We start from the raw sequence: 19,036 nt of genomic DNA on the forward strand, positions 1-19,036 counted from the left end.
GCAAGTAGTCCCTATCCACTATACACACGTATAATGCGGCTTAATAAAGTTTTACATTTGTCTCGATACTTATTAAAGAGATTTGGCAATCCTTAAACCTGGTTTCCGGCGCGCCGGTAAACGCGCCGACTTCTACACCGCGTACGAACTATGTTCCATTTGTTTATTAACTACATGTGTTTTCCCTTGTACGTCGACGTCACTGTATGTCTCAGTCGTTTGCACGTCCGGAATTTATTTCTGCTTTCTCTCTCTCTCCCTCTCTCTCTCACACACACACACACACTCTCTCTCTCTCTCTCTCTCTCTCTCTCTCTCACTCTCACTCTCACTGTTTGCACACCCACCGCGCCCAATTACGATCGCAAACACAGTCTTCCATACCATTTATTATGCTCGCCCTTCTTTCTCTCCCTTCCACAACACCCGCTCTCTCTCACTCTCTCTCCCTCTCTTTCTTTCTTTCCCTCTCTTTCACTCACTGCTCATAAAACTATTCCACCAATCACTCTTCCATCATACCGCGCACACCACTCTCTCACCGTTCTCGAATCTCAACACGTGCTTCGTTCAACCAGTAACCGGCATTTTAACCCTTTCAAACTTCCTCCCTTTCTTTCTTTTCCTCTCAAACACACGCATTCTTTCTATCCCATTCTTTCTGTCTCTATTTCGTTCGCGCGTTCTCTGTCTCCCCCTAACGAAATAATTAAAATTACAACGACTAATCAACGACTTAGATACGACTTTTGTCATGTCACTTAAGAGTTACGGAATAATTATGATTCTCACGAGAACACAATGGTTGGCATTTTGTTTATTTGCTTGTTTCTTTGTTTAGCTTTTTTAAAAAACATCTCGTCGCGGCATCCCCTATCTGTTAATACGTCCCTACGTAACGGTTCTTAACGTCGAGTTTTATACGCTTTAATTAATTAATTAGATAATTAATCGATACCTTAATTATTGATCCTACGAGTGTCCCCCTCGCGGCACCGGGTTACCACGATCCTTAACATTGGTACGATCGCGGTTGGAGAAAATTCTACATAATATTGAGGTGAGTTTGTTTTCTTCGTTTAATATCTTTTGCTTAAATCTCTTTTACTCTCTCCCTCTCTCTCTCTCTCTCCCTCTCTTTTTTTCTTGCACACGCTCTCTCTATCTCTCTTTCTCTCTCATACTCGCGTTCTCTCTATCGTCTTTCAGCGTTTAAGGTACTCTGAGGATAATCGTTAATTTATAATACATTTGTACACAACTTATCTCTTAATCAATAAGTATCTCGATTTACCTACAAACGTCGTCCGGGTTCTCTTTCTCCTCTCTCATTCGCTCCTCTCTCGCACACACTCTCTCCCCCGACACTCTTCTCTCACTCACTCACTCACTCACTCTCTCCCTCTCTCGCGCCTCTCTCTTTCTTCCCATTTACGATTACTAATCGCGCGGTATTAAGACACAGTCAAAGAGCCAGCCGTTTCGTCAAAACATTTCGAAAGCAGCATCGTACGATTTAAAAAAAAGTGGCAATATAGTATGAACAATCGACTAAAAAATTACTCTAAAGACGAAATGAAGATTGCGACAAATTTTCCGCGCGAAAATGAAAGGTTTCACCTCTTCACAGCACTATGTGACTCCTTATCGACCGAATAAAACCGGATTCGATTTACTGTTTTTCTCCCTTGGTAGCACTTTCGGTGTACTTTCGATCATTTATTGATCATATTATCCCCGCCCCTCCCCGTGAAATCTATGTATCATAGTACTTAAGCTTATTTTGTTTTGTTTACTTCGTTCCCCCCTGTTAATCGAGTCGCTCTTAACCGGCTACGATCCATCGATCCCGTACGATCTACCTTTAGGAGGAGGTAACAATGTTTTTCCCCTTTCTCGCTCTTTCTGTCTCTCTCGCTCTAGCTCCCGCGGTTTTCATCTATTTTCACCGAGTAAAACTAGACCGTTTTAAACGTTAGATAGCCTTTAACTATTTTATCCCTTTAGTCAATAAACATGATAGTCGATAATAACCTTAATAAACGGCGTCGATTCGCTTCTAATTAGTTGAGGAGTGTTTCCTGTGACGCGGCCGCCAAGCCGCGGCGCATTAAATGTAATAATTCTCTGGTTAAATTGTTTACTACACTTCTTAATCTATCTACCGATCCGTTCCCCTAATCGCTTACGTTTATCTGCGGCCCCCGTATTGCTTTTATACCCGCATCCGCTCGCATACTCTCTCCCATAACGAGTCGACGTTCAACAACAACATTCCCTTTTTCTCTCGAACACAGAATCAAACCTCTCATGCTACTTTCTCTCCTTCCAAACTCACTCAGTCCCTTTCATACGCAACCACCCTAATCCCTTCCTTTATCAACTCATTCCCACATCGCGATTTAATTAAACGCTAACGCGTCTCTCCTTAATAAACTTAAGCTATCGCTGATAACGCTTATTCTTTCTCTCTCTCTTTCTCTCCCTCTCACTATCATTCTCACGTTCTCACTTTTTCTCTCGTTTTCTCTCCCTCCCTCTCTTTCTTTCTCTCTCTCTCTCTCTCTCCCTCTCTCTCTCTCTCTCTCTCTCTCTCTCTCTCCCTCTCCCTCTCGACACCGTACTCACAAAAATTATCTGTAGATATAGTGATTTATCATAGAGATGTAAAGCCGTTTGCTCGTCAATCCGTGACCGTTAATTAATTAATTAATTAGTTAGAATAGAAAATAATAGTAACAACAACAGTAGAGTTCCTCGTTTAAGTGGTACTAGTCGTAAATAGTAGTAAATAGTTTCGATAAACTCGTAGCAGTATTTTGACACTTTTCAATTATCTTTAATAGTTTTTCCTCTTCGCCCTCCTCCCACACCTACCGACGTCGTCTAACCATCTATCCATCCACGTTTTATTTGTTCACTTTGTCACGTTTTAATAACCCTAAGCCTAAAGTAGCCGCGGCCAATACCTCCAGCTCGACGTGCTCTTGTTCGCAGGAGAAAAAGCAGAGGCGTTTCCGAAAAACGCGGTCTAATGTACAGTGATTCAACTTGCTTTCCTCTAATCCCGTTTTCGATCTGCTCGGAGCCTCGCCTAACCGATCGTTCGCCGATCAATCAATCAGGCTGGCCACAAAGCCCCCGCGCCCGCCGCGTCCTCCTTTCATCGATGGTGTCATTCGCAGCGATATTAAAACGAAACAAAGACGCTGCCATCTAGCAAGAACGTTCACGAACAAAATAGACTATGTTTCGCTCACCTTTAACACCTTTACTCACTCAGGCAATTTTCTAATAACATTTTTATAACCAAGCATCGACAGTTGCGGTTCTCGCAATGAACTTACTTTTTTTTCTTTTTTTTTTTTTAGTTAACCCTAAAGTGGAATAGTCTAAGAGATCTTCCAAATTTAAAAGAATACATGTATTGTTTTAGATTACAGGAATGTCCAAAAGAAGTGAAAGAAATTTAACAATTGTCTTGCAATGCAGTCAATTTTACTGGGGTCGTGGGAGACCCCAGGATACCATTGCAGGATTAATATATAGTGTAACAACTTCTTCTGAAATGATTATTTGAAATAAAATTGTTGAGCATCTTCGACATGCACTCGTTAGAAAGCCTTCCCAGTAGGTAAAGTGTTAATAATGAAGCACATTTAATAAAGAGGACCTTGCCTGTGAAACATGCGAGAAGACTTTCTGGCCAACCATGATTTGATATCCTGCGCGGAAAAGGGCCCCGAGTCTCTTTCTCGTTCGGTCGTCGTTCTTTTCGATTTTCTTTATCATCTTTTCCTTAGAAGGGCAGTGGTCGTTGGACGTATTTTACTCGCGCGGAACGTACGCATAACAATTAACGTAAGCTAAGAGTACCGTTTATAAATTACGAAATTAGAGCTTACTGTAGGATTCGATTTACAAACAATATAATTACTGTACAAATTTGTATTTCGTCGGTTTTGCTTATTACTGCTTCTTTTACGTTTTAGTATGTGTGTGTATGTTTTTTTTTTTGTTGTTATTTGTTATTTTGTTTATTCCTCTTATTTCATCCGAGAACAAGGTCAGTCTTATTAGGACCGTTTCAAGGGACTCGACGCATCTTGGAATGAGCAAAGTGAATTCGATCTCAGACTTTGTTTCGTTATTTTTCTTTTTTTCTTTTCTTTTCGCGATCACTATAATTCGTTCTCTTACACGCGTTTATCTCCCTCGAAATTCAGTCGTGTGTGGCTCGGGACAAATCGAGTCGTCGTGAACTAATTTAAATTAACACACGCCTTAGCAAAATTAAAATGTAAGAAATCTTAAACACGGACTACGGTCATTGAAAATTCGTTCCAACCACCAGCCGACCCTGATATTGTTATAATATGTATTAATAGATATATTTATAGATTTCTCGTCGATATCCATCTCCTCACGGTGTCTTCTTTGTTTTCTACGGTACGTAATATTGATAGATGCACATCGAAACATTAAATAGTACACGTTAAAGTACAAACAGTTATCTATAGTAAATATTAGGTGCATGCGCATACCGGGCACGCTGCGCAGGGTCTTCGAAAGTCATTGATTGCAATTTCGGGGGTGGGAAAAACCCAGCAACGAAGTGCAACAGAAAAAAGCTCGAATAAACGTTGACCTATCTCTCGGTTTCCGCAGGTATGTTATCTTCCATTCGAGAATCGAATTTCCTGGTACAAAAGCGCTAAAAATATTAGTGGAATCGTGTTCGATAAAAATGTAGAATTGAAGAATCGTTCCATTCAAAGCATCTCCACAAAGGAAATTGGTGAATGGCTCTGCTTGGAGACATGTTACACAAGAATAATCGTAGAAGTGTAAAAAGTACGAGAAAGAGTTCTAGACATAAAATCATTTTTACAGTCGTTCAAGCGGTCTTCCAAAAGGAAAATTTAAAAGGAAAAGAAAGGAAAGGAAGGAAAGGAGGAAGGAAGGAAGGAAAAGGAAGGAAATTGAAAAGGAAAGGAAGAGAGCTTGGACAAGAATAATTGTAAAAATATTTTTAAAAAAAACTACGATTCGGAAAAATTCCGATTGACGTGAAATCGTTTTCATACACAGTGGAAACAGTGCAAAAGCAAACGTTGTTCCCAGAATCTGCGATCATCGACGACGAAGCCCCCAGTATCTCGTGCCCTCGAGTCTCCCAAAATCGTGTATGCCGAGTTTAATTCGAACAGTGTACAGTTAAATGTATTTTTATGTATATATATCTCTAATAAGAATAAAGTGTCTCCTAATTGAGTTCTCCAAGCGACGGCTTGTGTACAAATTCCAAATACTCTATTCTCCCTTTGTTCGCGGCCTATTTAAGTGTCTATGATTAAAAAGTAACCGAAAGAAAAACGAAAGGGAAATCGTGGTCGTCACATTTGCACAATAGATCCGGTATGGGGATCTGCTGGGGGTTCCATATGGGGGTGTGTGTGAAAATCGCGCGATCATCGCGTTCGTCGTCGCTTTTTCGAAAATGCAAGGGGGAAGAAGGGGGGTTAAACTTATTAAGTATTATGTAGTCTCAACGGGAAAGTTACGCTGCCGCGGCCCCGTAGAACGGACTCTCGTCTTTAATTCGGCAATTAACCATTACACTTTAAATCCCTTAATTAATTAATATCCGTTAATAACGACTCTAATAAGTTTTGTTTATCTCTCTCCCTCACTCGCTCTTTCTCTCTCTCGGATCCTGGACGTACCGTCTAATATATTTTAACCAGTTAAGATTCTATACAAAGAGTAACAGTATCGATTTAAGGCTCGTTTATGGTTCTTTCTTATCCTGAAACCCCCGTGTCCGCCATTATTATTCTGCCCGGTACACCTCCCCATTAATTAATCCACCGCGAACACCCCGAAGATTCGCGATAACACCGGCCTACGAAGCATGCGTCGCACACCTTGTACTCTTCTTACCGCCCATGTCCCCGATATCTCTACGTGTTTTACGATTTACAATTAACTAGGTTTACTTAATTGAAAAACGTTTCTTTCGGGTCCCGAATTGCTTAGTAGACTGACTTACTTAAAGAGAGAATGGTCTAAGAATACGGTGTTTACTCGTTCCGAAAGCTTCACCTTTTCGTTTCTGTTTTTCGTTTAACTAGAGGGGATATCTCGCGTCTTCTTAAATCATTTAATTACTCGGTACACCTTTGTAAATCATGTTCTAAAAACGTGCGCGCGGGGTAGGGGGCGGAGATGGGAGGCGAGGGAGGGGGCAAGAGGGAAGTTTTGTTTTATCCTGTTCCTTAATCGTTTAAAAGTCTCAGTCTGAATAGAAAACACGTCCGTCGCGGCGCACCTCAACCCCTAACGTCGCTCTTCCGGAAAGCTTCTCCGCGTTTTCATGAAAATCGACGAAAGGGGGGGGGGGCAGGAAACGGAAGCGTCGATCTGAAAAATGGACGTTAAGTGTCAAACGACAGTCTGACCGACGGAAAAAACGTTCGGCTAGGCTATGAGCTCCTTTTGATTTGTCGAGTAAACTCGCAGAAACTTGCCTCGCCCGGAAAGTTCGCGTCGAACTTCCACCAACATCTCCAAAGAAATCAAAATCCGTGACGTTCATAATCATCAAAAACAATATTTCATCTTTCAGAAAGATTTTTATTCTACTCGGCTGATTTGTCTGGTGTCTGCTATTTTTAACGAACGTTAAAAATAATAATAATAATAATAAACTAATAATAATTATGAATAACTTCTGATCGTTTGTACGAATGAAATGGGTGGAGCGAATGCATTTTAGCGTCGAAGGGGTTGGAGGTGGAAAGTACAGAAGCTTGTCGATCGAGGACGAGCAGTTTTGTCTCGAGACAAGACCGTCCCCACCATATAGCGCCCATTGTTCCCTTCCGATAAGCGTCGTTACCGTGGGGCAACGAAGACGCGAGATACCAGCGAACGCAACGAAGGTGCGTGCTGCTTGAAAGAGAGGTTGATGGGAAAAGCAGGCGTTTGAGGGGCCACTACCGTGCCCATCACTGTTGTAGATCATAGCCGGTCCCAATTGAAAAGGATAAAATGAAAACAGTATATGTAGATGATCGATAAAATTGCAAGAAATAATTAAAATAAAATAGACGTTTTATCTTTACGATTCTAGATTGAGGCTCTCCTCGCGTTTGTATCGCAATAAAAATTGAAAGGTTTGACAATTCCACGCTATTTTCCGAGCGCAGCGTTCGAAAGAAGAATAAAATAAAATTATCTAGCAGTTGTTTCCGTGAGTTAATCTATATAGTAAACGCGAATTCGCAGTTTCGCAGTCCGATCACGAACCTCCCGGACGATTCAATCGAAATGGCGGAGTCCACGTTTCTCTCTCTCTCACACACACTATCTCCCTCTCTCTCTTTCTCTCCTCTCTTCTCTTCTCCCGTCTGTGCTTAACTATATATTGCGTGAAAACTCGTAACGTTATCCCTTACCGGTTAAATCTTTATCGTTAAGAGGAATAACACCGTAATTAGTTATGTAATACAACGTAACGCGCGCGTCTCTCTTTCTTTTTCTCTCTTTCTCGACTCGGTTTATAGTACAGATTCGCCATCCCGCGGGGGAAAAAGTATAATTATCGTCGGTTTGGACGACGGGGATGATCCGATATATCAACTAACGATGCGAAAAGGACTTATTATCACGAAAGGGCCCGACATCTCTTGTTTAGGAACTCGTGGAACAAAGGAGAAGCAGCTATCGATAGCCACGGTGTTCGATTACAATTAATCGTTTCGATCGCGATGAGGTATATTATTCGAGAAATGCTTCTAGCGAACGTTCCGTTCTTCGGTCTCCCTTGATTTTTCCGATTTATTTTCTTTTTTTTTTTTAACATCTGTATATCGCGTTTCCATTTCGTTTAAAATCCTAAGTGTATTCTACGTGTGCTGGTAAACCGTGGCCGTAAACAGATCGCAGACCGAAGAGATTGCTAGCAGCTTCCCCAAGATTTTTCTCCGACATCTCATGCCCTGTTATTTTATAGATAAAGAAACCCTAATTGCTTTCCCACGAAACTCTGCTAACAACTCGGACTCGTCGATGCGGGTTTGTAAGACTACTCTTATCTGTCGAAACTTATCGCAGGCTTGTAAGCAACGTAAACGGCCTGATTCGAACGAACGCGACGATCGCGCGAATTATGCGCATGCAAATGTGACGACAATCATCGTGTATATTGTGTGCCTTGCGCACGTCATTCACAAGCCACCGGACACACCTGGCTTTTCCAGAAAAAATGCAATTTTTCGCGTCGGGACGCGATCTTCGAACTTAGCCTGTTTTCCAAAGGAAGCAATCTGGTATACACTCTCCGTCGAGTCGGCAATTTTTTCTCATTTTCTTCACTCAAGACCGGCGCAAATCGAATGTTCCGTGTGTAGAGATGTTGTTAGATGTACAAATTAATTCATGGCCCAGATGATTAATCGTAACCCTTTAAATTTGAATCGTTCAGCCGTCATATTGGAAATCCATAGTTACTTGTACCACACAGGAATCAAATTACTGAACCACTGAATTAGTTGCGAGACACAAATAGAAATGCGAGGATTCTTAAATTTTTTCAATCTTTCTATTGTTTGAAATTACACCCATCCATTTTTATTATTAATGCACAAAATCCGCAGTCTATTTATTAAGACTGTTAGTGTATCACAGATCTCTTCTCTTGAAAGATAGGCTACAGATACTTTTACTTTTGTGTCGGACAGGGACTCTTGAACACCGTTCAGATTTATCAAAAGAATTGATTTGAACTGTGATCCAGTGAAAAACGTGTGATACTTTCCGCAATGGACCCACGTTAATTGTAAAAAGGAACTCAATATAATTCCTAATCGGCAACCCCCAGAAAGAAGTAAACTAAACAACTTGTTACAGTAGAGTCTTGATCTAAGGGTCCGTACCTTATCCTCGGGTCCGTGCTGTGACATATATCATGTAGGGCTACTGTTGTGACCGCGTCGACCGCGTGTAAACACAGACCGCGCGGCCGAAGGAGCACTACATAACGTCAATTAAACCACTAAATACAGTTCAAATGTTATCGTGACTAGTGTCATTTTAATCAGAAAAAAGCCGCAAATAAGTTGGCGAAAGTCCCATAAGAAAATAATGAAAAATGAAGAAGTTTTGGGTATGCCCTCCAGTGGAGGAAATAGGCGAACTGACTAAGATCGTGTAGCTCCGCTCGCCTTAGATCAAGTTTCTACTGTAGTTTATGAACGAAAGTCGCAACTAAGATATTGATAATGTTTTTATGATTTGTAAAAGATTATCGAGCGATCACCGATAGATAAAATTGTTAAAAATGTTCGTCGCGAATCTGGGAAGCGTCCCCCAGTGAAATTGTAAATATAAAAGATTAACGTTAGGAATCAAATAAATATTGTAGATTACGATGTCAAAGATAACTCGTGGTGCACGAGAAGATTCGTATTTCGCGTGCACGTTAAAACGGAATTTCGTAAGATCGATGCGACGTTACTCTACTATTTGCCGACGTAAGGGTCCGATGATTTATGAACGGGAGTGCATATACGTCTGAATGTGTGCTCTCCTCGACGGGCAACGCCGTCGCTGCCATAACACGTTTTACGCGGGCGAACGGCGAAACAAGAAACTGGATGCTGCCCCGGCGATGTAATGAACAACAATTCGAAGAGGGCAGCGATAAGTGATAATAAATTGCGTCGGTAAATCTCGTGTATGGTAATAAAATGGGGCGCGTATCAACCGCAGAGCAAACAAGCAGCAGATGACAACAAGAAAAGTCCGAAGCGGTTGGGAAATTGACAATGATACACGGATAGTGCCATATTTTTACGTGCGCCCTGATCCAATCCATCGTTAACGATTACTAGGCTGCGGAATTCTTATGGAAAATAAAAATCCTTCTTAACAATTCTAATAAGTTGAAAATAATGCAATAGGATTTCTAAGTTCCTTAAATGTTTTCACTGTTTCGTAATTCTATAAAATCCGCAGACGAATGAGTTTACTCTTAAAACGGAACTGAATATCTCGTGCATGTATGCATGCGTACACGTACAGTTAATAATCGAAATTTCTATTCTGTGTTAGATTAGGTTCAGTCTCCAAGGAACAACGTGTCGAATCAACTAAATACTAGGTCTATCGCTAAGAGTCGAAATACGATTGATCGAAGGTTATTACATCGTTCACCCCTCCTCTGTGCCGGATGATAGGATCTCGCGTTCTATCGTTCCCCTCATAGACAGAACGCCTAATTGACCCAGCCACCCTCGTCCGCGGTCGAAATTCGTTTTCTTTATTTCCCTGCGCCCGTTCCCGCCCCCTTCGCGTCCCTAACGTCCATTCATCGTTTTATCAACCCCTCGCCCCGATTTGTTGATTCTCGGTAATTTGCTCGAAGAGAAATCGATTCCGGTTTTGTTCCGTTCAGCTGTAAAATTCGGAGGAATCGGTGTAACAGTTTATCGAATTTAGGTCAAACGCCATGGGGCAAGGGGTCGTGCTCACCCCCCCCCTCCCCGAAACACACCCCCTATCGATTTCAATTTTTCCAGCCCCGTGCAAGTCTTCCCCAGGTCCCTCTCTCAAACAGAGGAAAAAAAGAAAACAATGGTGGTGTATATATGGAGAATGTGTGTATATGTGGTGTACATATACGTATATATGTCGACGTATATTATACGCGTGCACGGCCATTCATCGCGTGCACGCGAAATGTACATTTTCCTTTTCTTCGGTATCGAGTTAATTGAACGAACGAACGAACGAACAAAAAAAAAAGAAAAATAATAACGTACGCCCCTATATCGGTATATTTTCTCCTTCTGCGTTTCATTTCATTTTTTTTTTTCTTGTTAAAGGTATACATTTACACGAGCAGACATACGAGTGCGTATACATACATATATGTTGCAATGAATAATATAGATACATGATAGAATAGCATGTAAACATGTGTTTCTCTCTCAACATCTCCTATCTCTGTGTGTAATAATAATAATAATAATAATAATAAGAATAATAATATTAATCATAATAATAATCATAATCATCGTTCATTAAATCGTTACTATCAGTTAACGCGCATAATATTATAATGTGTTCATCGCGACAAAAAATTCTCTCTCTCTCTCTCTCGCGCTTTCTCTCTCTCTCTCTCTCGCTCTCTCTTTCTGTCTCTACCTTTCTTTCGGTAAATAGTGTATATCGCTCTGAATATCTGTTTCTTGATTACTCCTACTTGTTATATCCTTTCCCAAAATGTTTCTTTCTCCCTTTTCGTTATTAATTCTAAACCAATATATTTTTCCACAATACACTCTTTCGTTCGCTCTTTCTCACTCTTCCATTCTCACTTTCTCTCTCTCTCTCTCTCTCTCTCTCTCTCTCTCTCTCTCTCTCTCTCTCTTTCTCTCTCTCTCTGGCTCACTACACAACTCTTTTGTTCCTTAAGGGGTTAAAACCCTTAAAGAGAGCAGAGACAATGCGCTCTGGCCTGGTACACGTTTTACTGCTACTGTGCTGACAGCGGGGTGTACGACTTTGTCCGGCCCGAACCTCGAACTGTTCCTTCGAATCGCCGCCTCACTACGGATTATAAAGCCTTCAGATAGTTTATTTCCATCGATTCGTTTCTCACGCGATCAGATCCATGTGTGTGATCTCTGACCCATGAAATCGAACAGAGACGAGACATCTGCCCTCGTCCCCAGACTTTTCCCGTTTGTGTCGTCGGAAAGTCGGACACCCCCCTCAATACAGAGAGTCTCTCTATTGTGTGTGAGCATTTTGTGTGTGTGTGTGTGTATATATATATGTATATTTATATATGTGTGTATGTGTTTATCATTCATGATCACCGGGGCACTGGGAATAAGACGGACAGAAAGCGTGCGAGCGTAAAGACTCCTTAAATGTATCCCTTAATGTCTGAGGTAAAACACGATGAACAATTGGATACGTCTTTCGTTTTTCGGTTTCATCGAAGCCGCATATCGGCCCTGACCGATCTCCGTAATCCATCCATTTTCTCCAAATATCTTTCATTATCCTCGAGACCGGCCAGAAATGAAACCACATCCGATGCGACCAAATCTCTCACTAACGCAATTATATTTCTATCGTAATTCAACGTTTTCCGTTTTGTTTAAGTTTCTGTTAATCTTTGTTCCTCGTTTAACTATTCATCCCGCTATTCAATATAACTCTAATCTCGTTCGGCTCGGTCCGATGGGGGGCACGATCTTACCAATATAATGCTAAGCGTTACAAGTATACAGGTCATGTTATTACAGTTAACAATTTTTCTCGTTTTATTATCGTTTACACAATTCTCGTCGACACCTCCTTTTTCACCAGCTTCCCTCCCGTTACGTTTTTAGTTTTTTACTCTTCTTTATTTTTACCTCATACGCTTCGACGCTAAAAATATTGATTAAAAAGTAGATCGATCGATCGGATTCCCTTTCTCTCTCTCTACATATATATATCTCCCTCTTCCATTCTACCTCTCTCCCTCTCTTTTCCCGTGGGTTTCGTTTCCGATTGTTTTTTCGTTTTTTCTGCGAGACAAAGCATTCCAAACTGTAGCAATTCTATTCGGTGAACGCACCAGATATTCCGTTTCCCTATCGTAACCATCCCCTTTCGGTATCATCAGTTTTCCGTGGCCGTTCTTCAGCGAAGTCGGGCCGCGGAGAGACTCGATTTTAACACCTCGGACCGGATCGCTTCCGTTGTTTTTCATTTTCCATCCTCACATCTCGTATTCGATCCCCCGACAAAAAAAAACCCCGTTTTCTTCCCTTTTCACTTCCAATGCATTTTACTCCCGACGCGAAGCTGTTCCCGGTGTGAAGTTTCTCTGTTGTGAATGAAGTTTCGGAACGTCTGTCTGTTTCGCGCGCAACACGCCCTTCCCTGTTCCGTATCTAGTCCCCTTTGTACTCGCAACTATAGCAGGGCACTTTTCGTGAACGTACATTTAGAATTTTCTTTCTTATGTAAAGCACGCGTGCATCGAACTGCACCCCTATCCGTTACGGATCTTAAAACGAACCAGCGATGCAGTTTCACACGCGTTTTAAACCTCTACAGTTTTCCCACTCGCTAATATATTTTACGACCCCCCCCCCCCCCTATTCACCTCCCAATCTAAGACAACACGATTACTTTGACCGTTGCAATTAGAATTTAATTCCTTAACTGTTTCTACGTAAACGTAATTTAGAATATTCCTCGGGTCGTTTGTGTGCGTGTACGTGTGTCTCTGAGTTCTGTGGATATCTCTGTTTACCGTGTTTTACGCGCGCGAACATGCACGACGCACATTCGTCTAATTCCCGGAAATTTTGAACGACAGACTTTGCTCCTTTTTTTTTTGTTTGTTTGGCAAACAACGCGTGAACAAATCGTGAGATTTTTTAGGGGGTGGGTGTTAATCGAACCGATTGTAAAAATGAGAAAAAGAATCTAGGCAGTGATTACTCTCGTCGCCGATCACGGATTAATTTTGTGCTTCAATGAACGTCTATTTCTCTCTCTCTCTATCATCCTGCCTTTCTCTCCCACACTTCTTCCACCCTCTCTGACTCTCTCCCTCTCTCTCTGTTTCTCATGAAATTGTTGATGAAATATTGTTCCTACTTTCGTCCGACGGGAATCTATGGCCAAACTTTATTCCACACACCTCGGAAAAATGCCCACACGCGATTCTTGTTCGGTTTCCAACTTTCTACGGAGCTTCCACCCCATGGCTCTACAACAAACAAAAGGGATGAAATTTCGAATGTTGTACTCAAGGTCGAATGCAATATCCAATCGAAACGATGACGAGAACAAAGCTTGCGTATACAAGAGAATGCAGTGTGGCCCGTGTGGAAACGTCGTTGTCGATTTACACGCAACTAATTACACAGTACGATATTTAACGGTATTGAAACACGTCGATACAAAAAGAAAAGGAAAAAAAACAATAAAAGGAAAACAACGAAAAATAGTAGTATTCAGAAAGTAGAACGAACGAATGAACGAACAAACAAAAAAAGAACGATCTCTCTCTCTCTCTCTCTCTCTCTCTCGTCGTAGATTACAATATGAACAGTTAAGTATTTTAAGTATAATTAGCTTTAATTATTATGACCAGTCTTCAGTGAGCGGGACGACGCGATAGTGCGCGTTTTTTCTACGTTGAAAACAGACGTGCAACGCCCCCGGAATTATTATAATTACATATTTAATCGTTTTCTGTCGTTCTTTAAATATTGGAAAAACGCCTAGACGCGCGAACCTATAACGTATCGTGAACGCGTTTATACTCGTACGATTAAAACGAAACAGAAACGAAAATGTTATTCACTCAATGATGATGCTCTCTCTACCTTAGTTTAATTACACATAGGATTATTGATCGTCGTCAAGGAATCGATTCCAGCGTATAAAACAAAAGAAAAAAGAAGAATAAGAAAAGACAAAGTTAACGACGAAAAGAAAAATCGAACGAACAAAAGGGAAATAAGGGGATGGAAGAACGTCACGAAAAATGCACGTTGAAAAAATATCGGGGATACGGTGTCGCATTGAACCCGACCCCTACCACTGTGTCCTGTATATGTTTGTGTTTGGTGCGTGTGTGTGTACATGTGTAGAAAGAAGGGTAATCGCTAAACGTATGTAAGAAGTGTAAAACGTTAATAAAAGTGTTAACGATATGCTTTGCTTTTGCTGTTTTGTTTTTTTCCCCCGGTTCACTCTCTCTCTCTCTCCTCCTGTTGCAGTGTCTTACAGTAAATAACGAAAAAAGTAGATCTACGTGCTGTCTGCGGTTTTCGAGACTTAAATCCTTAAAATGTACAATTATAGTGAGTCAGTCCTATATATCGATTCAAAACTAAATTATCGTTAAAGGATTCCGGCTCGACGCGACAGCGAGAACGTTGTAAAGAGTTGTCCTCGTCGAACACCATCGAGCCACCGGTGTGTGTGTGTGTGTGTGTGTGTTTCTGTGTCTTTTCTCCACAGAAAAAAAATTAGAGAAACGAACAACAATCGACCTAAAAGTACAATAAATACACGACAAAAAGAAAAATTCGAGACTTCTTGAGAACCGGTTAAAGAGTATGCGAACGAAAAAGAAAAGACAACATAAAGGGGATTACCTTAAAAGTGACGAGACGAATCACGAAATGTAAGAACGGGAATTGAAAAGCAAAAAAAAAATAGTAGTATGCGTGCGAGTAGAGGAAATGTGAATAGAGAAACAGAGGAAGGTGGACAAAAAGAGGAAACAAAGACCAGTAACAACCCTGAGAGCAAGTCGATCATTCGCGAGAGAATCCCGCGAATCTTACGACTAGTAGTAACAACGGTTAGAATCGAAAGTATCATTTCCCTATTTGCCTACGTATTTACCTTTAATTAGATCAGTTAATCCTCTTTATTGAAAAATACTAATAATATTGCGTTAAATATAAATATATTATCTGTTACAATTAGTTTAATCGTCAATTGTTTCTCGAATATTCCCGCGCTAGTTTCCCCCGCTTTACCGTCGTCGTGTGTTGTCCTTGTTTATGTATTTATGTGTTTACTTATTTAATTTTTTTCTTTTTTTGTTTTCTTCCTATCAAATCCCATTGCTACCACTCTCGCTTGTTATCCTCGATACTATACTTCCGAACCGTACCCTAAAATATACGTATATACACAGTGCGGCAAGGCAGCCATAATCTTTGAAGCTTTGTATAGTTTCTTTTATCCTCTTCTCTCGCTTTAACTTTTCTCACTCTTTTTCTCTCTCTCTCTCTCTCTCTCTCTCTCTCTCTCGACATTTCTCGTTATCTCTCTTGACGTGCTTAGAGTAAATTTAATCATCCCTCTGAGACTCGTTAATTATAATACAAAATTAATTTACCTCGATTTACAAATTCCAACAAACTTTACTAATTATATCGTTAAACGTGATTCTATAAATGAAAAAATGGTTACTCGATATTCATCACTTCCTCCTGAGCGCTTTATATACCCATACACTTAAAAACGGTTTTAAATTTATCCGTACGCTTTAACTTTATTTAAAAATCGACAATATAGTAGATAAGGAATACAATTAGTTATTTAGTAATAATTATAATCATAATCGATATTACTAGTGGTTCTTGTTTACGTTCGTTCATTATATTACTTTACAAAATAAGTTCTGAGAAACAGCCGTAGAGATAAAACTTTTCTCTTTCTCTCTCTCTCTCTCTCCCACACTAACTCTCGCTCTCTTTCTCTCCCTTTCTATCTTTACATATCGCCTCTCAAGTAGGTATATAAATAACGTATCATTTAGAACAACCACAAAGTCACCGACACTTGTGTAAATTCTCGTTAACTCTATTTAGCATCTTAAGAAATTCACTATTTAATCGGTCTCGAACGATACAACTTGCGGCCCGTGCGAGAATCAGCTGTTCATCGTCCCTACTCCGTCGTTTATGGGTGTGTAAAAGTGTTTATGCTCGGGTAAAAGTGTTTATTACTGTGTGCACAATATGTATCATCGAGCGAGTACGAAGACGTGTGTGTTTATCGATGACGCGTGCGTCTCGTGTAAATTACCGTTAACGATTAGCATAGAAAAATGGTTGTCGAACGTTTGATTGAGCTCCCTAACTCGTCTCTTTCTCTCTCTCTCCTTGGCGTTTAGGTTTATCTAGTCGAGTGAACGTGTGTGTGTGTGTGTGTGTGTGTTTTATTGCGTTGATCCCAGAAGTTTTCACGAATCGCGTTCGCTAATGCTTTCTCCTCGCGAAGTACTATCCCTGTTCGTGTACCTGTGTGAGTGTGTGTGTGTGTGTGTTTTTCGAGCACGTTTATTTACTGGAACGTTGAACTAATAACAAGAAAAACATCAACAAGAAACTCCTCTACCGAATTGAGAAACGCGAGATGTTCGATGAATGGTATATACAGAATAAGTACAGTGTACGCGTTGTGTGTGAGAATGTGTGAATGTTGTGTTCCACGTAGTAATTGATTGGACAGCGATAATCAAATGGCGAAAAACTCTCGTTCTTTGCTGACATTGGCAAAACCGACAGGAAGAAGTATCAATTGTTATTTATACATCGATTTTTTTCAAGGTGTACAAAAAGAAAAAAAATGGAAAAGAGTGAAAAGGATAAGAGGAAATCAAACACTGTGATAATGAACGTGATTTGCGATACGATTTCAAGGAAAGAATAAGAAAAGAAAAGAAAGACAACGTAGAAGAAAAACATTGTCGCTACGAGGAGACACATTAATCGTATTGAGATCATAACGAGGAAGCTTACACAAATTGCTGGTTCCGTTTATTATTTGTTAACCCTACTAATTACCTTGTGACCTTGTAAAAAATTTAAAAATTACATTAGAGCGTAATACTTGCGATTCCTTATTGACAAAAGTAAGACACAACGCGACCCGCTCAAACGTGAGCATATTTACTATTTGAGAGCATTCGTTCCGAAATATTTTCTTGTTTAGAACTATGGTAAATCCTACAGAGTAAATACAATTAAGTCATATATTTAATCAGGTAGACTTTTCAGATCGACGCCCCCCGCCGAGGAAAAGCGCACACAAATTGTTTACACAAATAATTTACCCCTCCCTCCATCCTTAGATACCGTGATCTCATGTCTCTAATCATCTAAAATTTAAAAAACACTTATTAAGCATCATCGTACAATATTCGTAATTATCATAGACGGTAATAATAGAGTGGTGTGTACATGTGTAATTATCCGTGTGTGTACATGTGCATGTGTCTACGTGTACGTGTACATGTACGTTTATGATTCGTTTTAATAATAGTTAGTGCAATCATAGCGGTTGCAGTAGGAGAGCAGTCGCAACAGTAAATAGTGGTAAATAGCTGTAAATAGTTTTTCTTTTTCCATTTCATTTTATAATGGTAATAGTATAATAGTAATAATTATATCGTAGAAGTAATTAATAATAGTAACAATAATTGTAGCCTTAAACATGCCTAATAATTAACTATTATAAATCCGAGGTAAAAAATAAACTAGTTTTCACATGATTTGATGCGATACAAGCCGGTGCAGAAACCCGTCTGTCGGCCGTGAAGTTCTTATGATACAATTCGTTTACGTACTTTTTTCTTTTCCTTTCATGGTTAAAAAAAAGGAACAAAAAATGCATCATTATCGTTACACGTCGTGTGTATGCGTGTGTGTGTGTGTATGTGTCCGTTCGTTCTCGTCCCGTTCCCTTCCGAATTTTATTTCGCCGGTCGGAAGCGGAAGAGGACCGAGACAACGAGACCAAAATAAAGTCTAAAAAGCGACACAGAGTATAAACAAGAAAAAAAGAAGAAGAAGAAGAGAAGGGGAATATAGACAATAAACATCTGAAGGCGAGACTACTACAGTGATATGACGTGGAAACAAAAAAAAATTAAGAAATGGTAAATGAAGATGCTTAAGGAAACTGCACCCTGCTGTCAAAGTATAATAGATTATACATACATCATATTAAAAAGATCCATCTTGTTTTATTTTACACTATTTATGTAGTTTATGTATATAAGTCAGCCTGGGTATCTGTGTGTCTATCTCTATCTCTCTCTTTCTCTCTCTTTCAGCAGTGAACACCTCTTACGTTTTGTTTTAATTATCTCTCGTTTAGTTTCTCATTATTTCGTCGTTACATTTATCCTTTCTCTCTATTTCATTTTTCTTAAATTCGTCAAGAATCTATTCGTCTGTTGCCAAGCATATAACAACTATATTGTTTTTTAATAAATACGAGATCGTGGAGGGACGGGTGCGTCTCGAATGTTCGACGGCCAAATTCGCTGGCCGATCTCCCACCGGAGACCATTCGATTAACAATAGCGCTTCCATTCTTTTGTTACACATTATTATTCTTAGTCTCGAATTTTCCGAAGAGTGTTCACTAACTGTTAATTATCAATAAAAAGAGGTGAATGAGCGTCGAACATATTTGTGCCGTT

The 19,036-nt window shown here is 40.1% G+C and overlaps 1 protein-coding gene across 12 annotated transcripts in view; it reads right to left on the minus strand.

Moving 5' to 3' along the window:
* The window catches only part of Hrb27c (Heterogeneous nuclear ribonucleoprotein at 27C), a 40,419-nt gene that overhangs the window by 9,658 nt on the left and 11,725 nt on the right, over positions 1 to 19,036 (minus strand). The window contains exons 8-9 of one of the 12 annotated variants that reach the window (XR_013082243.1): positions 11,462 to 11,616; positions 297 to 11,431 (exon numbers count right to left, since the gene is read on the minus strand). The exons of 4 other annotated variants lie outside the window; for them this stretch is intronic. Coding sequence is in view for 2 of the 8 variants with exons in the window: in XM_076787631.1 (XP_076643746.1) it covers positions 11,543 to 11,616 (74 nt within the window). In the remaining 6 variants the exon portion in view is untranslated. Of the gene's footprint in view, positions 1 to 296; positions 17,708 to 19,036 lie in introns of those variants that run through there. 7 more of the 12 variants (XR_013082239.1, XR_013082242.1, XR_013082241.1 and 4 more) reach the window with 7 other exon arrangements.

This window comes from Halictus rubicundus, chromosome 1, assembly GCF_050948215.1.
Source record: "Halictus rubicundus isolate RS-2024b chromosome 1, iyHalRubi1_principal, whole genome shotgun sequence".
Classification (NCBI taxonomy): domain Eukaryota; kingdom Metazoa; phylum Arthropoda; class Insecta; order Hymenoptera; family Halictidae; genus Halictus; species Halictus rubicundus.